The 20138-nt window shown below is 46.7% G+C and overlaps 2 protein-coding genes across 6 annotated transcripts in view; one reads left to right on the top strand and one right to left on the bottom strand.

Moving 5' to 3' along the window:
- DYNC2LI1 (dynein cytoplasmic 2 light intermediate chain 1) overlaps window positions 1-13609 on the top strand; it is a 68809-nt gene extending 55200 nt beyond the window's left edge. Inside the window, exon 14 of the mRNA XM_066378384.1 lies at window positions 13591-13609. The gene's annotated coding sequence lies outside the window, so the exon portion shown is untranslated. The remainder of the gene's footprint in view (window positions 1-13590) is intronic.
- Window positions 1-20138, bottom strand: part of ABCG5 (ATP binding cassette subfamily G member 5) — a 32381-nt gene that overhangs the window by 8877 nt on the left and 3366 nt on the right. For 4 of the 5 annotated variants that reach the window (XM_066378379.1, XM_066378378.1, XM_066378381.1 and 1 more), the window contains exons 3-11: window positions 19889-20010; window positions 12681-12817; window positions 12511-12609; window positions 6536-6668; window positions 5299-5438; window positions 4429-4558; window positions 3740-3953; window positions 3456-3661; window positions 2507-2645 (exon numbers count right to left, since the gene is read on the bottom strand). In XM_066378379.1, coding sequence (XP_066234476.1) covers window positions 2507-2645; window positions 3456-3661; window positions 3740-3953; window positions 4429-4558; window positions 5299-5438; window positions 6536-6668; window positions 12511-12609; window positions 12681-12817; window positions 19889-20010 — 1320 coding nt within the window. The remainder of the gene's footprint in view (window positions 1-2506; window positions 2646-3455; window positions 3662-3739; window positions 3954-4428; window positions 4559-5298; window positions 5439-6535; window positions 6669-12510; window positions 12610-12680; window positions 12818-19888; window positions 20011-20138) is intronic. The other variant, XM_066378382.1, reaches the window with a different exon arrangement.

Raw genomic sequence — 20138 nt, 5'->3', positions numbered from 1 at the left:
CTCTTCTCGCTTGGAAAAAGAAAAAATTTACTTTAAATAACCCACTCTCCCCAATCACAGAAGTTGCCAGTTCAATCCTTGGTCACAGCACATACAGGAACAGCTCAATGTTTCTCTCCTTGCCTCTAAAAAATAAAAAACTAAATAATAACCCCCTTCTCCCCAATTTCAAACTCCTCAGTGCTTGGCAGATGGATTCACCTCCCATTTTATGAATTTCTCACTATCTTTCTCTTCCCTACTTCTCTCTCTCTCCCCCCGCACCCCCCCAGCTTTGCCAAGCTTGATCCTATCTACCTTGACCCCATGTTATCCTGATCCTATCCTTACCTTGGTCTACTCCAGGGGTCCCCAAACTACAGCCCGTGGGCCACATGCGGCCCCCTGAGGCCATTTATCCGGCCCCGCCGCACTTCCGGAAGGGGCACCTCTTTCATTGGTGGTCAGTGAGAGGAGCACATTGACCATCTCATTAGCCAAAAGCAGGTCCATAGTTCCCATTGAAATACTGGTCAGTTTGTTGATTTAAATTTACTTGTTCTTTATTTTAAATATTGTATTTGTTCCTGGTTTTTTGTTGTTGTTTTTTTTACTTTAAAATAAGATATGTGCAGTGTGCATAGGGATTTGTTCATAGTTTTTTTTTATAGTCCGGCCCTCCAACGGTCTGAGGGACAGTGAACTGGCCCCCTGTGTAAAAAGTTTGGGGACCCCTGGTCTACTCTAAACTTCAGTTGTGAATTATCCATTTTTTCTATAACTTCATCTGTTCTCCATCTAATGGTCTTATTCACCATATCCTAAAGCACATTTCTTGAGCCTTATAATCACTTAAGCAATTTCCCCTCTTCATCCTACCCTGTACCTTCCAGGTTCTCCAACAGCCTCTGCCTCTTCCATCTCACTCCTCAGCCCGATAAGCCTGCCTTGTACCCCCACCACTCTACTGAAACTCCTTTCTGGGAAGATCACCAATTGCCCCCTGATCTTGTGCCTCATCTTCTTGAACCTCGGAAGTATTAAATGGGCTTACTGCACCTTCTTGAAACTCTCTCCTCCCTTGGCTTCTCTGATGCTGATGGATCTTGCTTCTTCTACCTGTCCGATCACCCCCCTGCCTCTGACATTGGATCACTTTCCTCTTCCCACACTGACTGGCGGATCCTCAGACTACTTCCTCCCTTTCTGACACTCTCCTATGGGATCCTTTTCCAACTCTTCACTCTTACTCCTCTTACTTTTTCTTTCCTCCAGCCTATCACCTGAACCTCGGATTGACATCTCCAACTGGATGTCCTACCCAGAGCATCCCAGGTGGGATGTGTTCAGAACCGAATCCAGTCTCTTTCCCAGCAAATCTGAGGAAGATGCTGCCACTTTCCACTTCTCTTAGGCTGAAAACTCAGGAATCACTAAGGCCTCCTACACCCTCAGCAAACATCCGATTTTACTCTCCCAGCCTCTCAAAGTGATCCCCTTTTTCTGTTGCCAGTGCTGCTCTCTTCATTAGGGCCTCTGCCTTTGTCACAGAGTGTTGCCAAGATCCCTTACCAGCCTGTCCAGCATCTCTGCCCTAACCCCAGTCTTCTGCCAAATGATGCCTGCCTCACCCTCCAGAGCCCACACGGATGGTTCCCAAAACTTCTCCTGTGCTGCATTATCAAATCCCCTTCAGCCCCTAGCCTGGCATTCAGCACCTCCCCGGCCGGGCTCCAAGGCTGGCCGTCACATTTTCCACCACTCCTTCCAGTCCTTCCCTGCCCACAGTGCAATTGGAACTCTCCTCAGGACAGGTCCTCTGTGTTTCTGCTTCTGAACCTGGTCCCCTGCTGCCCCTGCCCCTGGAATGCCCGTGTTCCCTCTTCCATCTGTTGAAATGCTGCTGTCCCTCAAGTTCTCCTCCATAAATCCTCCCAGAGCCCCTCTCCCCATCCGACCAAGTAGACTCTCAGTCTCATTTGTAATTAACTCGGCATAATGAATAATCTGTGTCTCAGCTTCCTTACCTACAGACAAGGGTAATTATAGTATCACCTTTATAGAATGGTTACCAGGATTACACTAAATAATGCCTGACATAGAGCAAGTGCTCAGTGTGTGTTAGCTATTATTATTATGGTTATTATTATTATATTCCTTAGCAGTATTTGTGCTTCCTTATAATACCAATCTCAAATTTTCTTAAAGTCCTTTGGAGATTTGCTTATATGTTCATAACCCATTATTTGAAACACTTCAGGGTCGGATGTGTTTTAGAATGTGTCCGTTGACAGAGTTTGGAAAGGTTTTACCCTGTACAGGGCATACCTGCTGCCGTGGGAGCTAGGACCCCACCTGTAGTCAAGCACATGAATATTTCCACTAAACAGGAGTGCTGGTGTGAGGAAAATACACAGAACCTCATGACTCTCTACCCTGGAGCTCTCCCTCTGCGTGTCCCTCTGGCTGTCTGGGACCACGGGAGGCCTGGCCCGGAAGGACTGAACCGCTGGGAACAGCCCCTTACCAGTAGCACACGCTGCTGAAAATCACGGTGGCAATGATGCTGAAGGGGAGGGCGTGCAGCACGTAGGCCAGCAGCATCTGCCACTTCTGGTACAGGCCGTCCTGGCTCTCCTGGTCACTGACAGCTCGCAGCACAGGAACTGGGCACAGAAGGCGGGTTGCAGAACAGTCGGTCACCACACAGCTGAGGGAGGGAAGGCTAACCCAAGCTGACCTTGAGGTCTGTGGGAGCGGGATGGTGAGGACCAGCTGAGGCTCTCAAGTTATTACAAGAGGGAACCTGCCGTCCATAGAGTTGTAATTACCCGCCACTCCAGAAATCTACACTCTACCTAAATTACAAGAGGGTTGCGAAAATTGTCATAATTTATTTCCTCCTCCCTAAAGTGGGGACAAGGGGCATCGCCAATTCGAGAATGTGCAAAAGGGGCATGCGTGAGTGGTGGGGGTCACTGTGTCCTCTCTTTGGGCAGGGTCTTGGCACAGAACATCAGGCAACTGGGCATTGCTTCTGGTTTCCCACTGAGTTTGAAAATTAGGTTCTGGCTGTCCTAAAATAGGCTCCAAAAAGAATGCAACAGCGCAAAGTTGGCCAGGTGTCTGGGCCCCCTGGACTGTGGATCTTGGTGGCTAAGACAGGATAGTAGGGACAATCTTTTGATAAACCTATCCATATCTTGCCCATCGGCACCTCAGAACTTCATGTATCTCTGGACCCTTAGAGAGCCTCAGAGAGACCCACTTGGTAAATTAATTCACACTAAGGATTAGGAGCTCAGTAGTTACCTTCTCCCAGAGAGAAAACCCAGAGAAGGCTGGGTTGAGCTCGAAGAAATACCCTGATAAGGGTGGAGTCTTCCAGGGTGCTGGGTGGAGACAGGGGTATTCAGGGAGAGGGAAGCCTCTCCTACCTCTGCCCTCAGGGCGCACCTCCTGGCCATGGTACTTACACAGGTTCACTGCGTTGAGCATGCCTGTGTACGGCATAGACCCCACAAACTGGTACAGGAGACCCAGGCGGTCCTGGACAGCACCTTTTAGCACATCGTTCTGGACCCGTAGAAGGAAGAAAATGACGAACAAACCCGTGATCAGATTCTGAACCAGACGCATAATCACTGCCAGCTTATTTCTCATTAAGTTTCTTGTCACTCTCCTGAAAGACAACCCTGTTTTAATTTCTTTTCTTTTATTGGTGGGTGTGGAAGCACCTACAATGGGGTGAGTCTCTTACCTCAAAAGAACACTCAGTTTGGAGAGAGCGCCAGGGGACTCTTTGGTTTTGAAAGGAACCAGAGGTAATGCTTTCAGCCGTTTTGTACTCTCAATACTCTCCAAGATTTTCTGATAAACTGCTGATTCTTTGTAGGCAGATTCAATCATCTGGACTCTCCTGTAGGTTTCCATTTCCCGTTCTTTGCTTTGGGTATCCACTGATGTCAGGTCCACTAAAATATTTTAACCCCAAAAAATAACCCATGAGTTTTTTAATGCACATATATACACAATGGCTAATAATACATGTTTCTTCGTTGGTTTAGGACTACTAGCTCTAATACCTCACCCCACCAGAATAATACCTGTTGTTAACGCCCACCTATAAAATCAGAATATTATAAAGCTACCACAAGGGCCACGAGAATCCCAATGAGGCTGTATTATAGGAGAATTCAGAAGCTCAGCTGATTTTTCTCTGACATACTAGGCATGTCCCAATTTAAAAGAGATTACCCCATCTCATTCTGATAGCTTATGGCAAGTTAACTGACCCAACCAAATTAATTTCATGAGGATTAAAACTACCAAAAAAAAAAAAAAAGCCAAAATAAAATGCACTAGTGCTGGAGTCATCTGGGCGCATAGCTGAGATGATGAGGTTCAAAAACCAGTTATGATGATGAGGACTATGAATGATAAACTTACTATAAAAATCAAATGGGTTTGAATGTTCAGGACAAGGGTAACCGCAGCCATTGAAGAACTCAAGCATTTCCACCGGTGTCCCACAGAAAACCAGCTCTCCATAGCTCAGAATGGCGATTTTGTCGAAGAGCTGATTGGACAACAGACAGAATTACTGTGTAATCAAGTCACCACACCCTCATGGAGAAAAGTTTCCAAGCAGTCCTTTGATGACCTCAGCCATGCATCAGTATTCTTACTGCACCCACTGGAGACACTCAAAGTGCACCCCCGTTCTTTTCAGCGTGGGGTGCCACTGAGCACCCAGCCTGTGCCCAGCATTTCATCTGAGCACAAGTGACAGCTGTGGCCCTGGGTTTGAGTTCCAGCCGTGCCACTGACTGAGTCACCTGGGACAAAAATATACCTTTAAAAACCTGATTCTCATCTATAAAAGGCAAATAATATAAATACAATAGTTCCCTAAAAGGATCCTGGGAGGGTAAAGTGAGATTTTTTGGAATTAAACTGTATGATTTAGTGAAAAAACATGGTGTTTGAAGCCAACAGGACTTCCAGTTCACAGCTGCTTTTTACCTGTGTGATTGTGGTTCGATTTGGTATCACTCCTAAGTCTTGCTCTTCTCTGTCAAGTGCAAGTACTGATACGTACCTCACAGGACGGTTGTGTAGATGGAATGAGCTGGTGCACAGGAAGGAGGTGCTGCAGGAAGTGAGTTTCCATCCTTTGCCCTGCCCATATCAGGAGCCACTGGCTCCAACAGCTGGTTGGCCAGTACCAACTAATCCCCACCCTGTGATCCGCAGCTCCATGTTCACATGTGCCACCCTTGACGAGTTGAGCGGGAACAAGAGCTCTCCGCCCCTCACCTGGAAGAGCTCAGAGCGGGGCTGGTGGATGGTGAGGATCACGATGCGGTCCCTGCGAGCCAGCCGGGCGAGGAGGATGACGATCTGATTTGCAGTCATGCAGTCCAGGCCCGTTGTTGGCTCATCAAACAGCATGACCGCTGCCGGCAAAGAAGGGGCAGACTTGGGAGTCACTCAGAATTTTGAACAGTTCCTAATTTGAGCTGTTTTACCCCATCCAGAACAGCGCACAGTGAGAAGTACCTGCATCTAAGCTGTCTTTCAGCCTGAATGCAGGAGAAAGAACCTGACCTGGCAGGACCCCCCTCCTGCCAGGATCAGACTTGATCCTTAAGGGAACAGGGCAGCAACCAGATCAGGCCTCTCACACGGTACTATGGAAAAGGGACTTGTTCTTTCTATTCAGGGGACCCTGGGAGAACAGGGCTGGCAGGCTGGACCATATTGATTTTCAAAGGCTGAGGGGAGACTGGATAAAAAGACACAACCTCATTTCATGTCTAGCGCTTCCTATCGCTAATGAGGTCTTTGGCACTGCAGAAAAAACAAGTTCGAAGTGGGCAGGTGTTTGGGTTTCTCATAGGATTTAACTGTAGTTTAGTTCTACCGCAAAAGTGGCAAGGGCTCTTAGAGCATCTCTCTTATTTGCCTTCTAGTGACCAAGCACCATCTGGAGACCAGGCAGCCTTGGTCTCCCCCAGTGAGAAAAAGATGTCCAGAGGTAATACATCCTCTTCCAGGTGCAGAGCGGTGAGGTTTCCCCAGGTGGTGGGAAGAAGAACCAAACCAGGCCGGGAAGCCGGATTCTACCCATCTTGATAACCCCCCCACACACCTAATCACTTTTAATTGTATCACTCACAGTCCTACTTTAATTGCTGCCATTTCATAAATACTTCTAGTCACCACAAAGTCCATGGCTTTTTACAGCAGACACAGTGGCACAGCTCCTCTAAGAAGCGAGGATGCAAAGGGTAGGGCCCCAGATTCATGGAAGACCCTAATTGAACATCAAAACACAAAGGAGTGCTTCTGAGTCCAAGAGCTGTTTGGTACTTGGATGGTAGCAGAGTGTCAGGAACTACATAGTACTTTCAAGAAAATTGGGCATCCAGTTTGAAAAACCTCAGTGAAAATCTCTTTCCAGATGGAAACTGTGAAGAAAAGGCCTAATGCATCGGCAGACATGTGGAAGATGCCCAGGCAGCAGCTAATGGCAGGGCTGGGTTCCACTTACTGGGATCCTGCAGGAGCTGGGCTGCAATGGAGACCCGGCGCCGCTCGCCATTGGAAATTCCCCCAAAGTTGTAGTTGCCAATCAGTTGGTCTGCCACATGGCTCAGACTCAGCTCCGCCATGACTGCTTCCACCTGTAGGAGACAGCAAGCCCAGGCCGGTCGGTGACTGCAGGGCAGCCGTTCCACTGCACAGCCTGGGGGTGGCCTCGGAGAGGCAACACACTTCCCTGGAGTGTTCAGGCCACCTTCAGACTCACCAAACCTGGGGAAGGCATGCCTATTACAACAGAATCCAATCGGTTCTAACCACAACATAATACATAATACAGTGTGTCCCTAAAGTCATGGTGCACTTTTGACCGGTCACAGGAAAGCAACAAAAGACGATAGAAATGTGAAATCTGCACCAAATAAAAGGAAAACCCTCCCAGTTTCATACCTATTCAGTGCAGTTTGATGTGGGCTCACACACAGATTTTTTAGGGCTCCTTAGGTAGCTATCCCGTATAGCCTCTACAGACTCGTCACTGACTGATGGCCTACCAGAACAGGGTTTCTCCACCAAACTGCTGGTTTCCTTCAACTGCTTATCCCACCCAGTAATGTTATTCCTATGTGGTGGCGCTTCGTTATAAATGCGCCGATATTCACATTGCACTTTGGTCACGGATTAGAGTTTAGAGAGCCACAGAACACATTGAACATTCCTCTGTACCGTCCACATCTCGACTGGCATGGCCGTGGGCTGCTCCGCTGTATACACGGTGTTACATCATCATCTGCGCATGCGCACATGCTGCCACATCATCCTACAGAAACTGGGAGGGTTTTCCTTTTATTTGGTGCAGATTTCACATTTCTATCGTCTTTTGTTTTTGTTTTTGTTGTTGTTGTTGTTGTTTTTCTCATTTTTCCAAAGCTGGAAATGGGGAGGCAGTCAGACAAACTTCTGCATGTGCCTGACCAGGATCCACCCGGCATGCCCACCAGGGGGCAATGCTCTGCCCATCTGGGGCGTCGCTCTGTTGCGTCCAGAGCCACTCTAGCGCCTGAGGCAGAGGCCACAGAGCCACCCCCAGCGCCCGGGCCATCTTTGCTCCAATGGAGCCTCGCAGCGGGAGGGGAAGAGAGAGACAGAGAGGAAGGAGAGGGGGAGGGGTGGAGAAGCAGATGGGCGCTTCTCCTGTGTGCCCTGGCCGGGAATCGAACCCGGGACTCCTGCACGCCAGGCCGACGCTCTACTGCTGAGCCAACTGGCCAGGGCTTTCCTGTGACCAGTCAAAAGTGCACCGTGACTTTACGGACACACTGTACATACAGCTGATTAAAATAAATAATATGCATTCTGTTAAAAAGTCCGTAGAGCAACAAACACTGCTCCCATTTGCTTCCAGGAAACGGTGGAAACGTCACTAGACTCCTATTTTCAGATAGGACACTCCATTCAACCCACACAGAAAAACTCCCAAAGACATAATGGCAATATAGCTTGATTTTTTTTAATATTTGGTTTTTGAAACTTTATTAGAATAAGTGTTTTATATGTTTTTTAAAAATCCAATTTGGTTTGAAATAAACCTGATTTCTTTCATGTAATTGTAACCCAAAGAAGTCCTAGAGTCCTCTGTGGTCTAATCTCAGTGTGATTTTGCATCAAAGAAATATAATCCTGCTATGAAGAGTAATTCAAAGTAATGCCAATCTTTCCTTGAATCTCTTTAAGGACTTTAAAGGGAACCCTGTTTATAACCTACAGCCATACTTCTTAAAATTTTTTCTCCCCCAATTCTCCTTCCTCTACTTATCTTTACCCTGCTCCCTGAAACTTCTCCTTACTCTTCATTCTCAACTCCCTACAACAACTAAAAGAATTCCTTACCCTTTAATCAAGAGGGTTGATCTTTTCCCCCTCCCTCTGCTTCTTTCCTCCGTGTCCTTCTTTCCTTCCTCAGCTCATCCCCTCTCCAGAGACCCTTAAGAGATCTCTGTTTCTGTCCCTTCCCTTACCTATACCCCCACCTGCAGAAGGTCCTGGGCAAAGCAGAGAGAAAGGGACTGAGAACAGTGATATCTATGGTAATGAGTTTCGTCCCCATATACCTCTGATAAGATTGTGTTAATTTTAAAATGAAAAAAAAAAAAATCACTACATGAAAAAAAATAAATAACAAAACAAACTATTAGATTGGAGCAAAGGGAATGATTCACAGAACAGTGTTCCAGAGAACACAGGGGGTGGAGTCAACAGCATAGTTGGAGCTCTGACCAAAAGGACACATCTAAACAGATACAAAGCAGCAACAAGGAGGTTAAACATGCATAAATAAACCAGTGTGATTCATTGTGCAAAAATGACAGGGTCTCCTCCTGTCATCAGTGTAAAAAGATCCTGGAACTGAGCTCTCTCGCACTGGCCAGGTTTATGCACTCACCAGCCAGGGCAGATTCCTGAGCCTCCCTTTCATCTGCTCCGCAAACAGCAAGAATGGAGTAAAGCTTGCCCCTCCTGGCTTGGAAGGGGTGGATGGATAAGAGGAGACATCAATTGTAGATGTCTCTCACCCTGGCAAGAAGTTTATCCCATGTTTTGCAAACACTACTGGGAATGAAATTCAGAGTCTCAGAAGGGGTCGTTGGGACAATGTGGACCCACTGGGATCACCAACCTTCTCTATACTACTTTCTTGGAAGCCGATTTATTTGCCAGACATCCAGGAGAGGTGCATTTTTTTTTTTTTTTTTCTGAAGCTGGAAACGGGGAGAGACAGTCAGACAGACTCCCGCATGCGCCCGACCAATCCACCCGGCACGCCCACCAGGGGCGACGCTCTGCCCCTCCGGGGCGTCGCTCTTGCCACAACCAGAGCCACTCTAGCGCCTGGGGCAGCGGCCAAGGAGCCATCCCCAGCGCCCGGGCCATCTTTGCTCCAATGGAGCCTTGGCTGCGGGAGGGGAAGAGAGAGACAGAGAGGAAGGGGGGGGGGTGGAGAAGCAAATGGGCGCTTCTCCTATGTGCCCTGGCCGGGAATCGAACCCGGGTCCCCCGCACGCCAGGCCGACGCTCTACCGCTGAGCCAACCGGCCAGGGCCGAGGTGCATTATTATTCTGTGTATTATAGAGGAGAAAACGGATCCTCAGAAAGTCCATAACTTCCCCAAAGTCACACCATTTGCAAACAGCAGACATGGGATTGACAGCAGGACTACCTGCAGTTCTCTTAAGTGGTCCATGAAGCACAAGGTTCAGCCAAGAGCCCAGCAGACACAGCCTGCCCGTGTCAACCATGGCTTATGTTTAGGCTCCTCAGGGGACTGAAGCAGATCTTCTGTGCTTGGTCCTCAGTGATCACCAGCACTTCTTTCTCACTAAATTACTTTGCGGGATTTTACACCCTGTGGACTAGATTTGCTCAGAAAGTACTCTCAAGCAGGAAGAACTACGCAGGACATTTAGGGTCTACAGGGGGAGGGACCATTCACCAGGAGGCAAATTTGCTTTGAATGATATCAAGGTATCCATGAATTTTTCTGAATATTTATGCAAACGTGCATTTCCTAGGGAGAGAGCTCAGTAACTTCCTCAGGTTCTCTCAATGGGGTATGTGACATAATGGACCACTAATTCAGAAGAATCCGTTTATGACTGCATTTCTCCCACCCAAACGGCAATGGGGTCTTCTCCTAAACATTTTAGAGAGATACATACAGAAGCAAGCAGAGAGAAAGCCTGCAGAGGGGCTCACCTGTCACTCACCGTCCGAGCTGCTAAATCATGTGAATGTGCCTGTGCCGCTGTGGGCTGGAGGCTGACCTCTGTCTTCTCAGACCACAGTGGGCTCAGGAGACCTCGGGGGCTCAGGGAGCATGATGGAGATAGAGGGCCTAGGGTCAAGTCCCAGCTCTGCTGGTCCCAGTTTCTGGTCTAAATCTCCTTGGGTGTCAGCAGATAATGCCTCCATCCCAGGATTGGTGCCAGAAACGAGATACCATGTGTGAACAAGGCCTGATTGACCCCAGCCAGATAGGACAGCCCAGAACTTAATCCAGTAGAACAGCAAGAACCTTATGATGCCTTGTGAGCACTCCCTGGTGACCTTCAGGGAGGAAACAGGCTTAGGCATCGCTCTGTGAGGCTGATGGACCTTCTTGAGGGCTGGGGCATTGCTGGGCGCCTCCAGAGTGAAGACTGCACTGCAGAGCTGTCTAGGACTCTCAGACAGATCTGCTTCCACACTCCAAGCCCTGTCTGAGAGTCCAGTGCAGGGACAAGATGAGCACATCCCTGGGGACAGGCTTGGGAGTGCCTGATAAAAATGGAGTAACTGGCTGTTCCCATAGCTGAGATGGAAGATTCCCTCAGAGCCTCAGTAGCATCAAAGAGCTTGAACTGCCCATGTCATTTGTGTGCCTGGGGGAACCCCACTGAGGCCTCAGGGTGGTGAGGCCTCTGAGGCAGATGTCACCGGTCCTCTGGCTGCTCTGAGGGCCCATGTTTTCAGGGCACTGTGCCAGCTTTGCACGCTCATCCCCGGTTCCCTGTGCACTCTGGTACAGGCCTTCACAGTCCAGACCAAAATGAGGCCACATTACCAGGTGTAAAGCCAGAAGCCACGGCCAGGGCCACCATCACAGCAGCCTTCTGGCCCATGCAGGTTCGCATTGGATTCGGACAGTCCGTAAAGAAACAACGGAGCCAAAAGCAGATGGGCTGTCATCTTTAATTCTAGCTTGCACCTGGCGGGCAAGTAAAAAATACACACTGGGCTCCAAAACCCAGTCACATTCAGTGCTCACAAAGCTACTGATTTATCCGAGTTTTCTAGAATCAAAGGTTTCTAGCTCACCAGACTTATTCACCTCTGTTCCCCATCAACTTCCTTTTCCCTGCACAAACTCTGCACAAACTGGCTTCTCACTCAACACTCCGCCATCTTGGCTGCCTCTCCTGGCCTCCTCCACGTGGCCTTTCTTTGCTCTCTCCTCTCTGCTCTCCTCTCTAATGATAATCTCAGGAACCAAGAGCCCAAACTCCTGCTCCGTCCCTATTTTATAGTGTAGAAATACAAACACTTAATCCAATATACAAAATAGGGAAGTCTCTAATACAAAGTCACTTTCTGAGGCATGATTGGATTGTACCACCCCACATCAAAGAGGGTAGGAAAGGCTTAATTCCAAAACCAAGCCCCAGGCTACAAGGATTCTGCCTGCCTTTAGCCCACCCCAACACACATTAATATCACCTGGGCGACGGCCTCCTCGTGTTATCTTTAACAAAGTGAGCATAATACATTTTACCTGCCCAACACCAGGCAAGGTCCATGTGGCTATTTCCAAACTGAGTGCATTGACAGAAACAATTTAGAATGTAGATAAAGGTGACAATTCAATAGTTCCTTCCTTCATTGCCTTAATCCAGTTCAGATGAGGCACATTCAAGATGTCTCAGAGAAAGCTGAGGAAAATCTCAACAGGGCTGCAGGGCCAAGAGCAGCAGGGAATTGAACCATATCTGCGCAGACATGGTGCCGTTAGAGGACAGCACCGTCTGCACGCAGAGTTTCAATATCTTAGTAGCCACATTTTAGAAAGGAAAAAGAAGCAGGTGAAATTAATTTTAACATATAATTTGACCGAATACTGACAAAATATTATCATTTCAACCTATAATCAACATTTTTTAAATTGCTGAGATATTTCACATTCTGTTTTCAGGCTGTTTTTAAAACCTGGCGTGTATTGTACAGGCACCGCACACCTCAGTTAGGACTGGTCACATTTCACGTGCTCAAAGCCACATGTGACTAGTGGCTGCCTCCCTAGCCAATCACTACTGTAAAGGAGCAAAGAGTGAAAGGGACGAATGGGCGGGCAAGTGGAAGGAAAAGAGAGCGCGAAGCCGCTGGGGGGCAGTGAGCTCCTGGGTGCCGGGGCTCGGGGCTTAGCAGACCCTGTGAGGACGAGCAGTACCCACCTTCTTCCGGATGAAGCCCTGGGAGCCCCCGCGCACGGCCAGCAGCGCCGTGTAGCCCAGCGTCTCGCGCACCGTGAGGCTGCTCAGCAGAGTGTCGCTCTGGGGGAGAGGGGGGCATCAGTGTCGCCCCAGACTCCGCTGCAGCGGGCTGGGGCCGGGGACGCGCCCACCTGCAGGACGTAGGAGAAGCAGTCCTGGAACTGGTCCCTGCGCAGCGCCCGGCCGTTCACAATCACCTCCCCGAGCAGGGTCCCTGTGCGCCGCAGCCTCCCCGACATGGCGTCCAGGAGCGTGGTCTTCCCGGAGCCTGGTGGGCAAGGAGAGAAGGCCCTGGAGGAAATCCGTCCATGAGCCTTCGCAGGAACTTCCCAAGACACTCGATGGACCAGTCAGGGGTCCAGCCCTGACTTGTTCTCTCTTTAGTCTCGTGGGTCAAACTCTTGTGGCACGATTGAGTCTTTCCTTGTTCCCTGAGAGAGAGGAGGCACAAGCCATTTCCCTCCTTCTGGTCAGGACTAGAGGAGCTTTGTCTGCCTGTTTATTCGCTTTGAAAGCTGTTTCCCATTGAAAAAGACAACATAGGATGAAAATAAAAGGAAAACCAGGGCTCTTAGAAACACTTGGTCCTAGGACATCTGAATTTCTTTTTATGTTCCCCTGGGATCATCTGATGGTTCTTGAAAGTGGGGGACACTGCCCCCAACCCTTCTAATCAAGTGTGGTCTGGGGACCGCCCGCAGCATCACCTGAGAGCTGTCAGAAGTGCAGAGCCTCTGCCCCGCCCACATATTAGAGTTGGGAAAGCAGGAGCTTAGCCGGTCCTTTAGTAAAGCCACGCTGGCCTCGGCCCCTCCGGCGCTGACAGCCTTGGGCATCCCCCAACTGGTTGTCGCCAGGAGCTTTCTGGCAAAGGAGCAATAGTGAATGAACTGCCTGAATGCCACGGTTTGTGCAAAACCAAAGAGAGAACATCATTTGTTCAAATACTGTAAAGAAACTGCTTTTTGCTAGGGGGTAGGGGGTGGGGACAAAGATAAGGAAGCCACATCCCCTTAACAGTTGTCTTCTTATCTACCCCAGGACTGACAAAGCTCGGAATCAGCCCCAGCGTGCTCCTGTAGAGGTCAGTGCAGGGGAGAGAGCAGAGTGATGGTATAGAAATGTGACTTCACTGGGGTTGTCTCGCAAAATGTGCCCTGTAATTTCCCCAGTCACCATGATAGGCCTCGTATGAGCTTCTCTCACCAGAAGCCTCCCTGGCCTTAGGTTTCTGGGATCCAACCTCAGCTCTGACAGAAGCTCCCAGTATCCAGTAGCCTGGATGCCAGTCCCGTCACTACATCAAAACTGGCCTCCCTGAGGTCATCAAGGCTACTTCCTTGTTGCCGAATACAGTGGGCATTTTCCTGTGTGTCCTTTGACCTCTCGGCATCATCCCACAGTGTTACTTGTCCTTTTCTGCAGATCTCTCCCTCCTTTGGGTCTAATGTCACTTCATCCTGTTGGTGTAATCCTGCTGGCCGGGCTGCTCCTTCCCAGCCTCCTGCAGGTGACACTCAGGGGTCTCTCCTGGGCTCCTGCTTTTGTCATGTCACACATCTCACTGGGCAACAGTCAGCACCGACGTACAGGCCAGCATGTCAATTTCCAGCCCTGCTCAAGCCGTCAGCTGACGACTGCGCCCCAGCTGACTCCTGACTACAGCCGCATGTGAGACCCTGGACGCAACTCTTCAACTAAGTCACTTCCAAATTTCTGACTCATTTAAAACTGTAAGACAATGAGTGATTTTTATTGTCTTAAACCTCTTAGTTCAGGGATACTCTTTTTTTTTTAACATGGAAATAGGTAATTAATGCAGTCTGTTTTGAATATGTGTCAAATATTTGTTAACTCATTACTGAAGGTACCAACAGGATGAGAAAGCTCATTTGTATACACTATGTATAGTCAAGGGAGAGTAGAAAGTAGGAATAAGTTGCAAAGTTAGACACAAAAATGGTTAATGCCATAGGATATGATACCAAGGACAAATTGGACTTTATAAAAATTAAACAGTTTTTGTGCATCGAAAGACAATATCCTTAGTGTAAAAAGGCAATTCACAGAATGGGAGAAAATATTTGCAAATTATATACCTGATAAGGGATTAATATCCAGAATATAGAGAGAGCTTCTAAATCTAAAACTCAACAACAAAAAACAAACAACCTAATTCAAGATTAGGCAAAGGATTTAAATAGATACCTGCACCCCCAAAAGATATATAAATGGCCAAAAAGCATATGAAAAAATGTTCAACATCACTAATCATTAGGGAACTGCAGTCAAAACTACCATGAGATAACCACCTCGTGCTCATTAGGATGGCTACTACAAAACAAAACAAAAACACCCAGAAAATAAGTGTTGGTAAGGATGGGAGAATAGGAACCCTTGTGCATTGTTGATGGAAATATAAAATGGTACAAACACTGTGGAACACAGCATAGCAGATCTTTAAAAAATTAAAAATAGAATTACTGTATGATCTAACAGTTCCATTTCTGCTTATGTACCCAAAGAATTGAAAGGGTTTCAAAGAGATATTTGAACACTCATGTTCATAGTATGATTCACTACAGGTAAAAAGTAAGAGAAACCCAGGTATCCATTAATGGATGAACAGATAAGCAAAATATGAGATATACACAAATACATACACAATGGAATAGTATTTGGCCTTAAACAGGAAGGAAATTCTCCACTATGCTACAACATGGATGAACCTGAGGACATTATGGTAAGTGAAATAAGCCAGTCACAAAAAGACAAATATTGTATAATTTCACTTATCTGAAGTAGTCAAAATCAGAAAGATATGTGCATTTTACTACAATAAAAAAAGAAAACAGAAACAAAAAAGTTGTCTGACCAGGCAGTGGCACAGTGGATAGAGCGTCGAACTGGAATGCTGAGGACCCAGGTTCGAGACCCCGTGGTGCCAGCTTGAACGTGGGCTCATCTGGTTTGAGCAAAAAGCTCATCAACTTGGACCCAATGTTGCTGGCTCGAGCAAGGGGTAACTCGGTCTGCTGAAGGCCCACAGTCAAGGCACATATGAGAAAGCAGTCAATGAACAACTAAGGTGTTGCAATGCGCAACGGAAAACTAATGATTGATGCTTCTCATCTCTCTGTTCCTGTCTGTCTGTCCCTGTCTATCCCTCTCTCTGACTCTCTCTCTGTCTCTGTTAAAAAAAAAAAAAAAAGTTAATGCTGTACAGGGCAATAAATCCATGACTTTGGGGTTATGTTGCCTAAAAGGACAGAAATCATTTGTAACTAAATAGTCTTCTGTGAGAGAACACATAGCACAGAGTCTGGGTTCTAATCGATAGCGAATAATCAGTGAAATAAAGTGACCTTTCCCTGGAGCGCTTGGTGACCCTAGGCAAATTTGTACTCAATCATTCTTTAGTGAGACTTTGAACACCTAAGTCATCTTTTGCCTCACTAATAATGATTTGGTAAGCAATGCTGCTTTAGATAAGACACCAATGAAATCATGTCATTTTTTGAAACTCTAAGAGGAATTCATAAAATTGATTCATTTGCTTACTTATTGCTTCAACAAATATTTATTAAGCACTACTATGTGGCCAACCCTGTTCTAGTTGTTAAAGATAAAGCAGGAAAGAGAGAGAGAGAGAGAAATCTCCCACTCTTATAAAATTTGCAGTCTACTGTGAATTCATGTTCAGTGTAAAAGGATGGACATTGTCATAAAACTATGATTAGGTATCGTGAGAAACCAGTCCATAAACCCCCAGATCAGGAACCCCTGATCATCTTTCATCTTTCACTGTCCTGCTGAAACGTGCATGAAACAGGACATTGCCTGTGGGACACACTTCTGAGAAGGTGGTCCAATTCCTTGTGCTACATGCTACCTTTTTAAAACAATTACTATTGATTTTCAGGGAGAGGAAGGGGGGAGACAGAAACATTGATTTGCTGTTCCACTTAATCATGCCATCATTGATTGATTCTTGTATGTGCCCTGACCAGGTATTGAACCCACAACTTTGGCATATTGGGCAAAGCTTGGCATATTGGGCAAAAACTTTGACATTCTAACTAACTGAGCTACCCAGCCAGGGCCTGTGCCACTCTTTTTTATCCTATACAAGGAAGGCAAGAAGTGTCAAATTATTATAGGAATAATTCAGCTTTTGTTCTTTTTAAGGAAGTGTTATAATTATTCAAGGAAAAGTTAGAATACTTTCTTATTATGATATATAAATATCGTTAGAAATGGTTAAAATTGGAAATAGAAACAGACAGGAAATCTCAGGAAAGTGGAAGTCTTAGTAAATTTCTTCTCATTTAAGCTTTTTAAAATTAAATTTATTGGTGACATTGGTTAACGGGATGATGTAGATTTCAAGTGTACACTTCTATGAAGCCCAATCATCTTCTATCACCATATATTTAGCTCCCTTTATTACCCCCTTACCCCCTTCCCTCTGGTAACCACCATACTGTTGTCTGTGTCTATGAGTTTCAGTTTTATATTCCACATATGAGTGGAATCATATGGGTCTTAGCTTTTTCTAACTGACTTATTTCACTTAGCATAATATTCTCAAGGCCCATCCGTGTTGTTGAAAATGGCAGTATTTCATCTTTTTTATGACTGAATAGTATTCTCTAGTATATATGTACCACATCTCCTTATCTAGTCCTCTATTAATGAACACTTTGGTTTTCTCTATGTCTTGACCACCGTGAATAATGCTGGAATGAACATGCATATATCTTTGCAAATAAATGTTTTCAATTTTTCAGGTAGATACCCAGAGAGGGATTGCTGGTTCATGGTTACTCTATTCTTAATTTTTTGAGGAAACTGCCATACTGTTTTTCATAACAGCTGTACCAGTTTACATTCTCACAAGCAACAAATGAGGGTCCCTTTATCTCCACAGCCTCTCCAACACTTGTTATTACCTGTCTTGTTGACAATAGCCATTCTAACAGGTGTGAGGTGGTATCTCATTGTAGTTTTGATTTGCATTTCTCTGATTGCTAGTGAAGTTGAGCATCTTTTCAGGTATCTGTTCGCCATTTATATGTCTTCTTGCGGGAGGTGTCTGTTCAGGTCATCTCCCCATTTTTTTTTCTGAAGTGAGAAGTGGGGAGGCAGAGAAACAGACTCCCGCATATGCCCTACTGGGATCCACCTGGCACGCCTACCAGGGGGCGATGCTCAGCCCATCTGGGCCATTGCTCCCTTGCAATAGGAGCCATTCTAGCGCCTGAGGCAGAGGCCATGGAGCCATCCTCAGCACTTGGACCAACTTTGCTCTACTGGAGCCTTGGCTGCAGGAGGGGAAGAGAGAGACAGAGAGAAAGTAGAAGGGGAGGGGTGGAGAAGCAAATGATCTCTTCCCCTGTGTGCCCTGGTAGGGAACCAAAACCAGGACTTCCTTCCACACGGCAGGCTGATGCTCTACTGCTGAGCTAGCTGGCCAGGGCCATGCCCCCACTTTTTAATTGGAGTTTTTGTTTGGTGTTGAGCTGTATGTGTTCTTTATATATTTTAGATATCAACCCCTTGTCAGAACTGTTGTTTGCTAATATTATCTCCCATTTGGTGGGTTGCCTTTTTGTTTTGTTGGTTTCTTTTCCTGTACATAATCTTCTTTTTTTTTTTTTTTTTTATTTTTCTGAAGTTGGAAACGGGACGGCAGTCAGACAGACTCCCGCATGCGCCCATCCGGGATCCACCCAGCACGCCCATCAGGGGGCGATGCTCTGCCCATCTGGGGTGTCGCTCCACTGCAACCAGAGCCACTCTAGCGCCTGAGGCAGAGGCCATGGAGCCATCCCCAGCGCCCGGGCCAACTTTGCTCCAATGGAGCCTTGGCTGCGGGAGGGGAAGAGAGAGACAGAGAGGAAGGAGAGAGGGAGGGGTGGAGAAGCAGATGGGCGCTTCTTCTGTGTTCCCTGGCCAGGAATCGAACCCGGGACTCCTGCACGCCAGGCCGACGCTCTACCACTGAGCCAACCGGCCAGGGCTACTCTTCTTATTTTATATAGTCCCATTATTTTTGCCTCTACTTCCCTTGCCTTTGGGGTCAAATTGATAAAATGTTCTCTAAAACCAACGTCTATAAGTTTAGTACCATATTTTCTTATATGTAATTTATTGTTTCAGATTTTATATTTAGGTCTTTGATCCATTTTGAATTAATTTTTGTACATGGAATAAGGTGTAATATCTAGTTTCATTCTTTTGCATCTGGCTAATTTTCTCAGCACCATTTGCTTTTCATTTAATCTTAACATTGCCATTGTCATCCAGTTGTCCACCTGCTGTAGGCAAGGGAGTGGCTACGGATTTAACTCCTCAGATTGAAAGAGGCTGACCACATTTAACTTAGTCACCTACTTTCATAACCCATCTCTATTAAAGACAGTAATGCAAGTGAAGAGTCAGGACATGTCGACAATTGGCAAGCAGGAACTCAAACAAGAGGCTCCTCTCAGAAGCCAGTTTGTCAGTATCTTTCAACCCTAAAATGTGCAGGATAGTAGTGTAGCGGATGCTGTGGTGTGTCCCACAGGTCTCCTCCTAGGGCCAATGCACCCATCCTGCAGCTGCTGGGGATTCACAGCTGTGACCCTCACAGGGCATTGCCTTCAGGGCACAGACGCAGCCACAAGGTGCTGCGTCTCTAGAGGCTACACCATCAGGACAATGACTGGCTGATGCAGGGACCCAAACACAGCCACTATTCAGGTGCAAGTGCAATTATCCGGAAAGAAAAGAAGGATGAGCTGGGGAATGGGCGCAGAGATAGTCTCAGTGAAATCTGTAATATTCAATTCATTTAAAAAAAGGATCTGAAGCAAATATGGTATGTTATAAAACCAGATTAAGTTAGAACATGAACATCCTCTTATTCTCTATTATTGCCTGTATGTTTGAAATATTCATGGTTAAAAAGGACCAATGAAGATGGGGAATAAATGGGCATCTCTGTGCTCATTATATTCCTTTTCCTGTCTCTAGACAGGGTACAGATCAGTGAAATTGTGTTTATAGAGCAGCCCTATATGCCAGGCTCTATGCTAGGAACTTTGCTTATTTTGAAAATGGAATAATTTACTTGTTAGGCTTTATTCTTTTTTAAGGATCTTTCTAAAGATTTCACATTGGTACCAGTTTCAATTCACAGTCAGGCATGTCATTAGATTTTATTTAATATTAAACTTGTTACAAACTTCTTGCTACAACTTAAACCTGTTTCCTCAATGTGGTGTTGAAATTAAGCCATACAGCCTTTTCTGAATCCTCACTGAGAATTTAGAGCACTCCTCCTCAAGCTTACCTGAGCTCCCCAAGATGCACATGATCTGCCCGCTCTCGACGTACAAGGAGACATCTTTGAGGATCTGCCTGTTCCACTGCTGCCGACGAGATGCAATGTCCCACCAGGGCCCGACGCGGTGGCTTGAAAGCAAACCCCAAGAGGAAGAGGCAGAGTGGGATCTTGGAAGGGGCCACACATTTGTCCCCCAGCACTGATACCAGCTCTGCTCCAGCCCAGTTGTCTCTGGACAAGTTCCTAAGTGTGTTTT

This window comes from Saccopteryx leptura, chromosome 3 (assembly GCF_036850995.1).
Source record: "Saccopteryx leptura isolate mSacLep1 chromosome 3, mSacLep1_pri_phased_curated, whole genome shotgun sequence".
Taxonomy (NCBI): Eukaryota; Metazoa; Chordata; class Mammalia; order Chiroptera; family Emballonuridae; genus Saccopteryx; species Saccopteryx leptura.
Note: the sequence above shows the minus strand (reverse complement) of the source record. Positions and strands in the feature narration are given on the sequence as shown.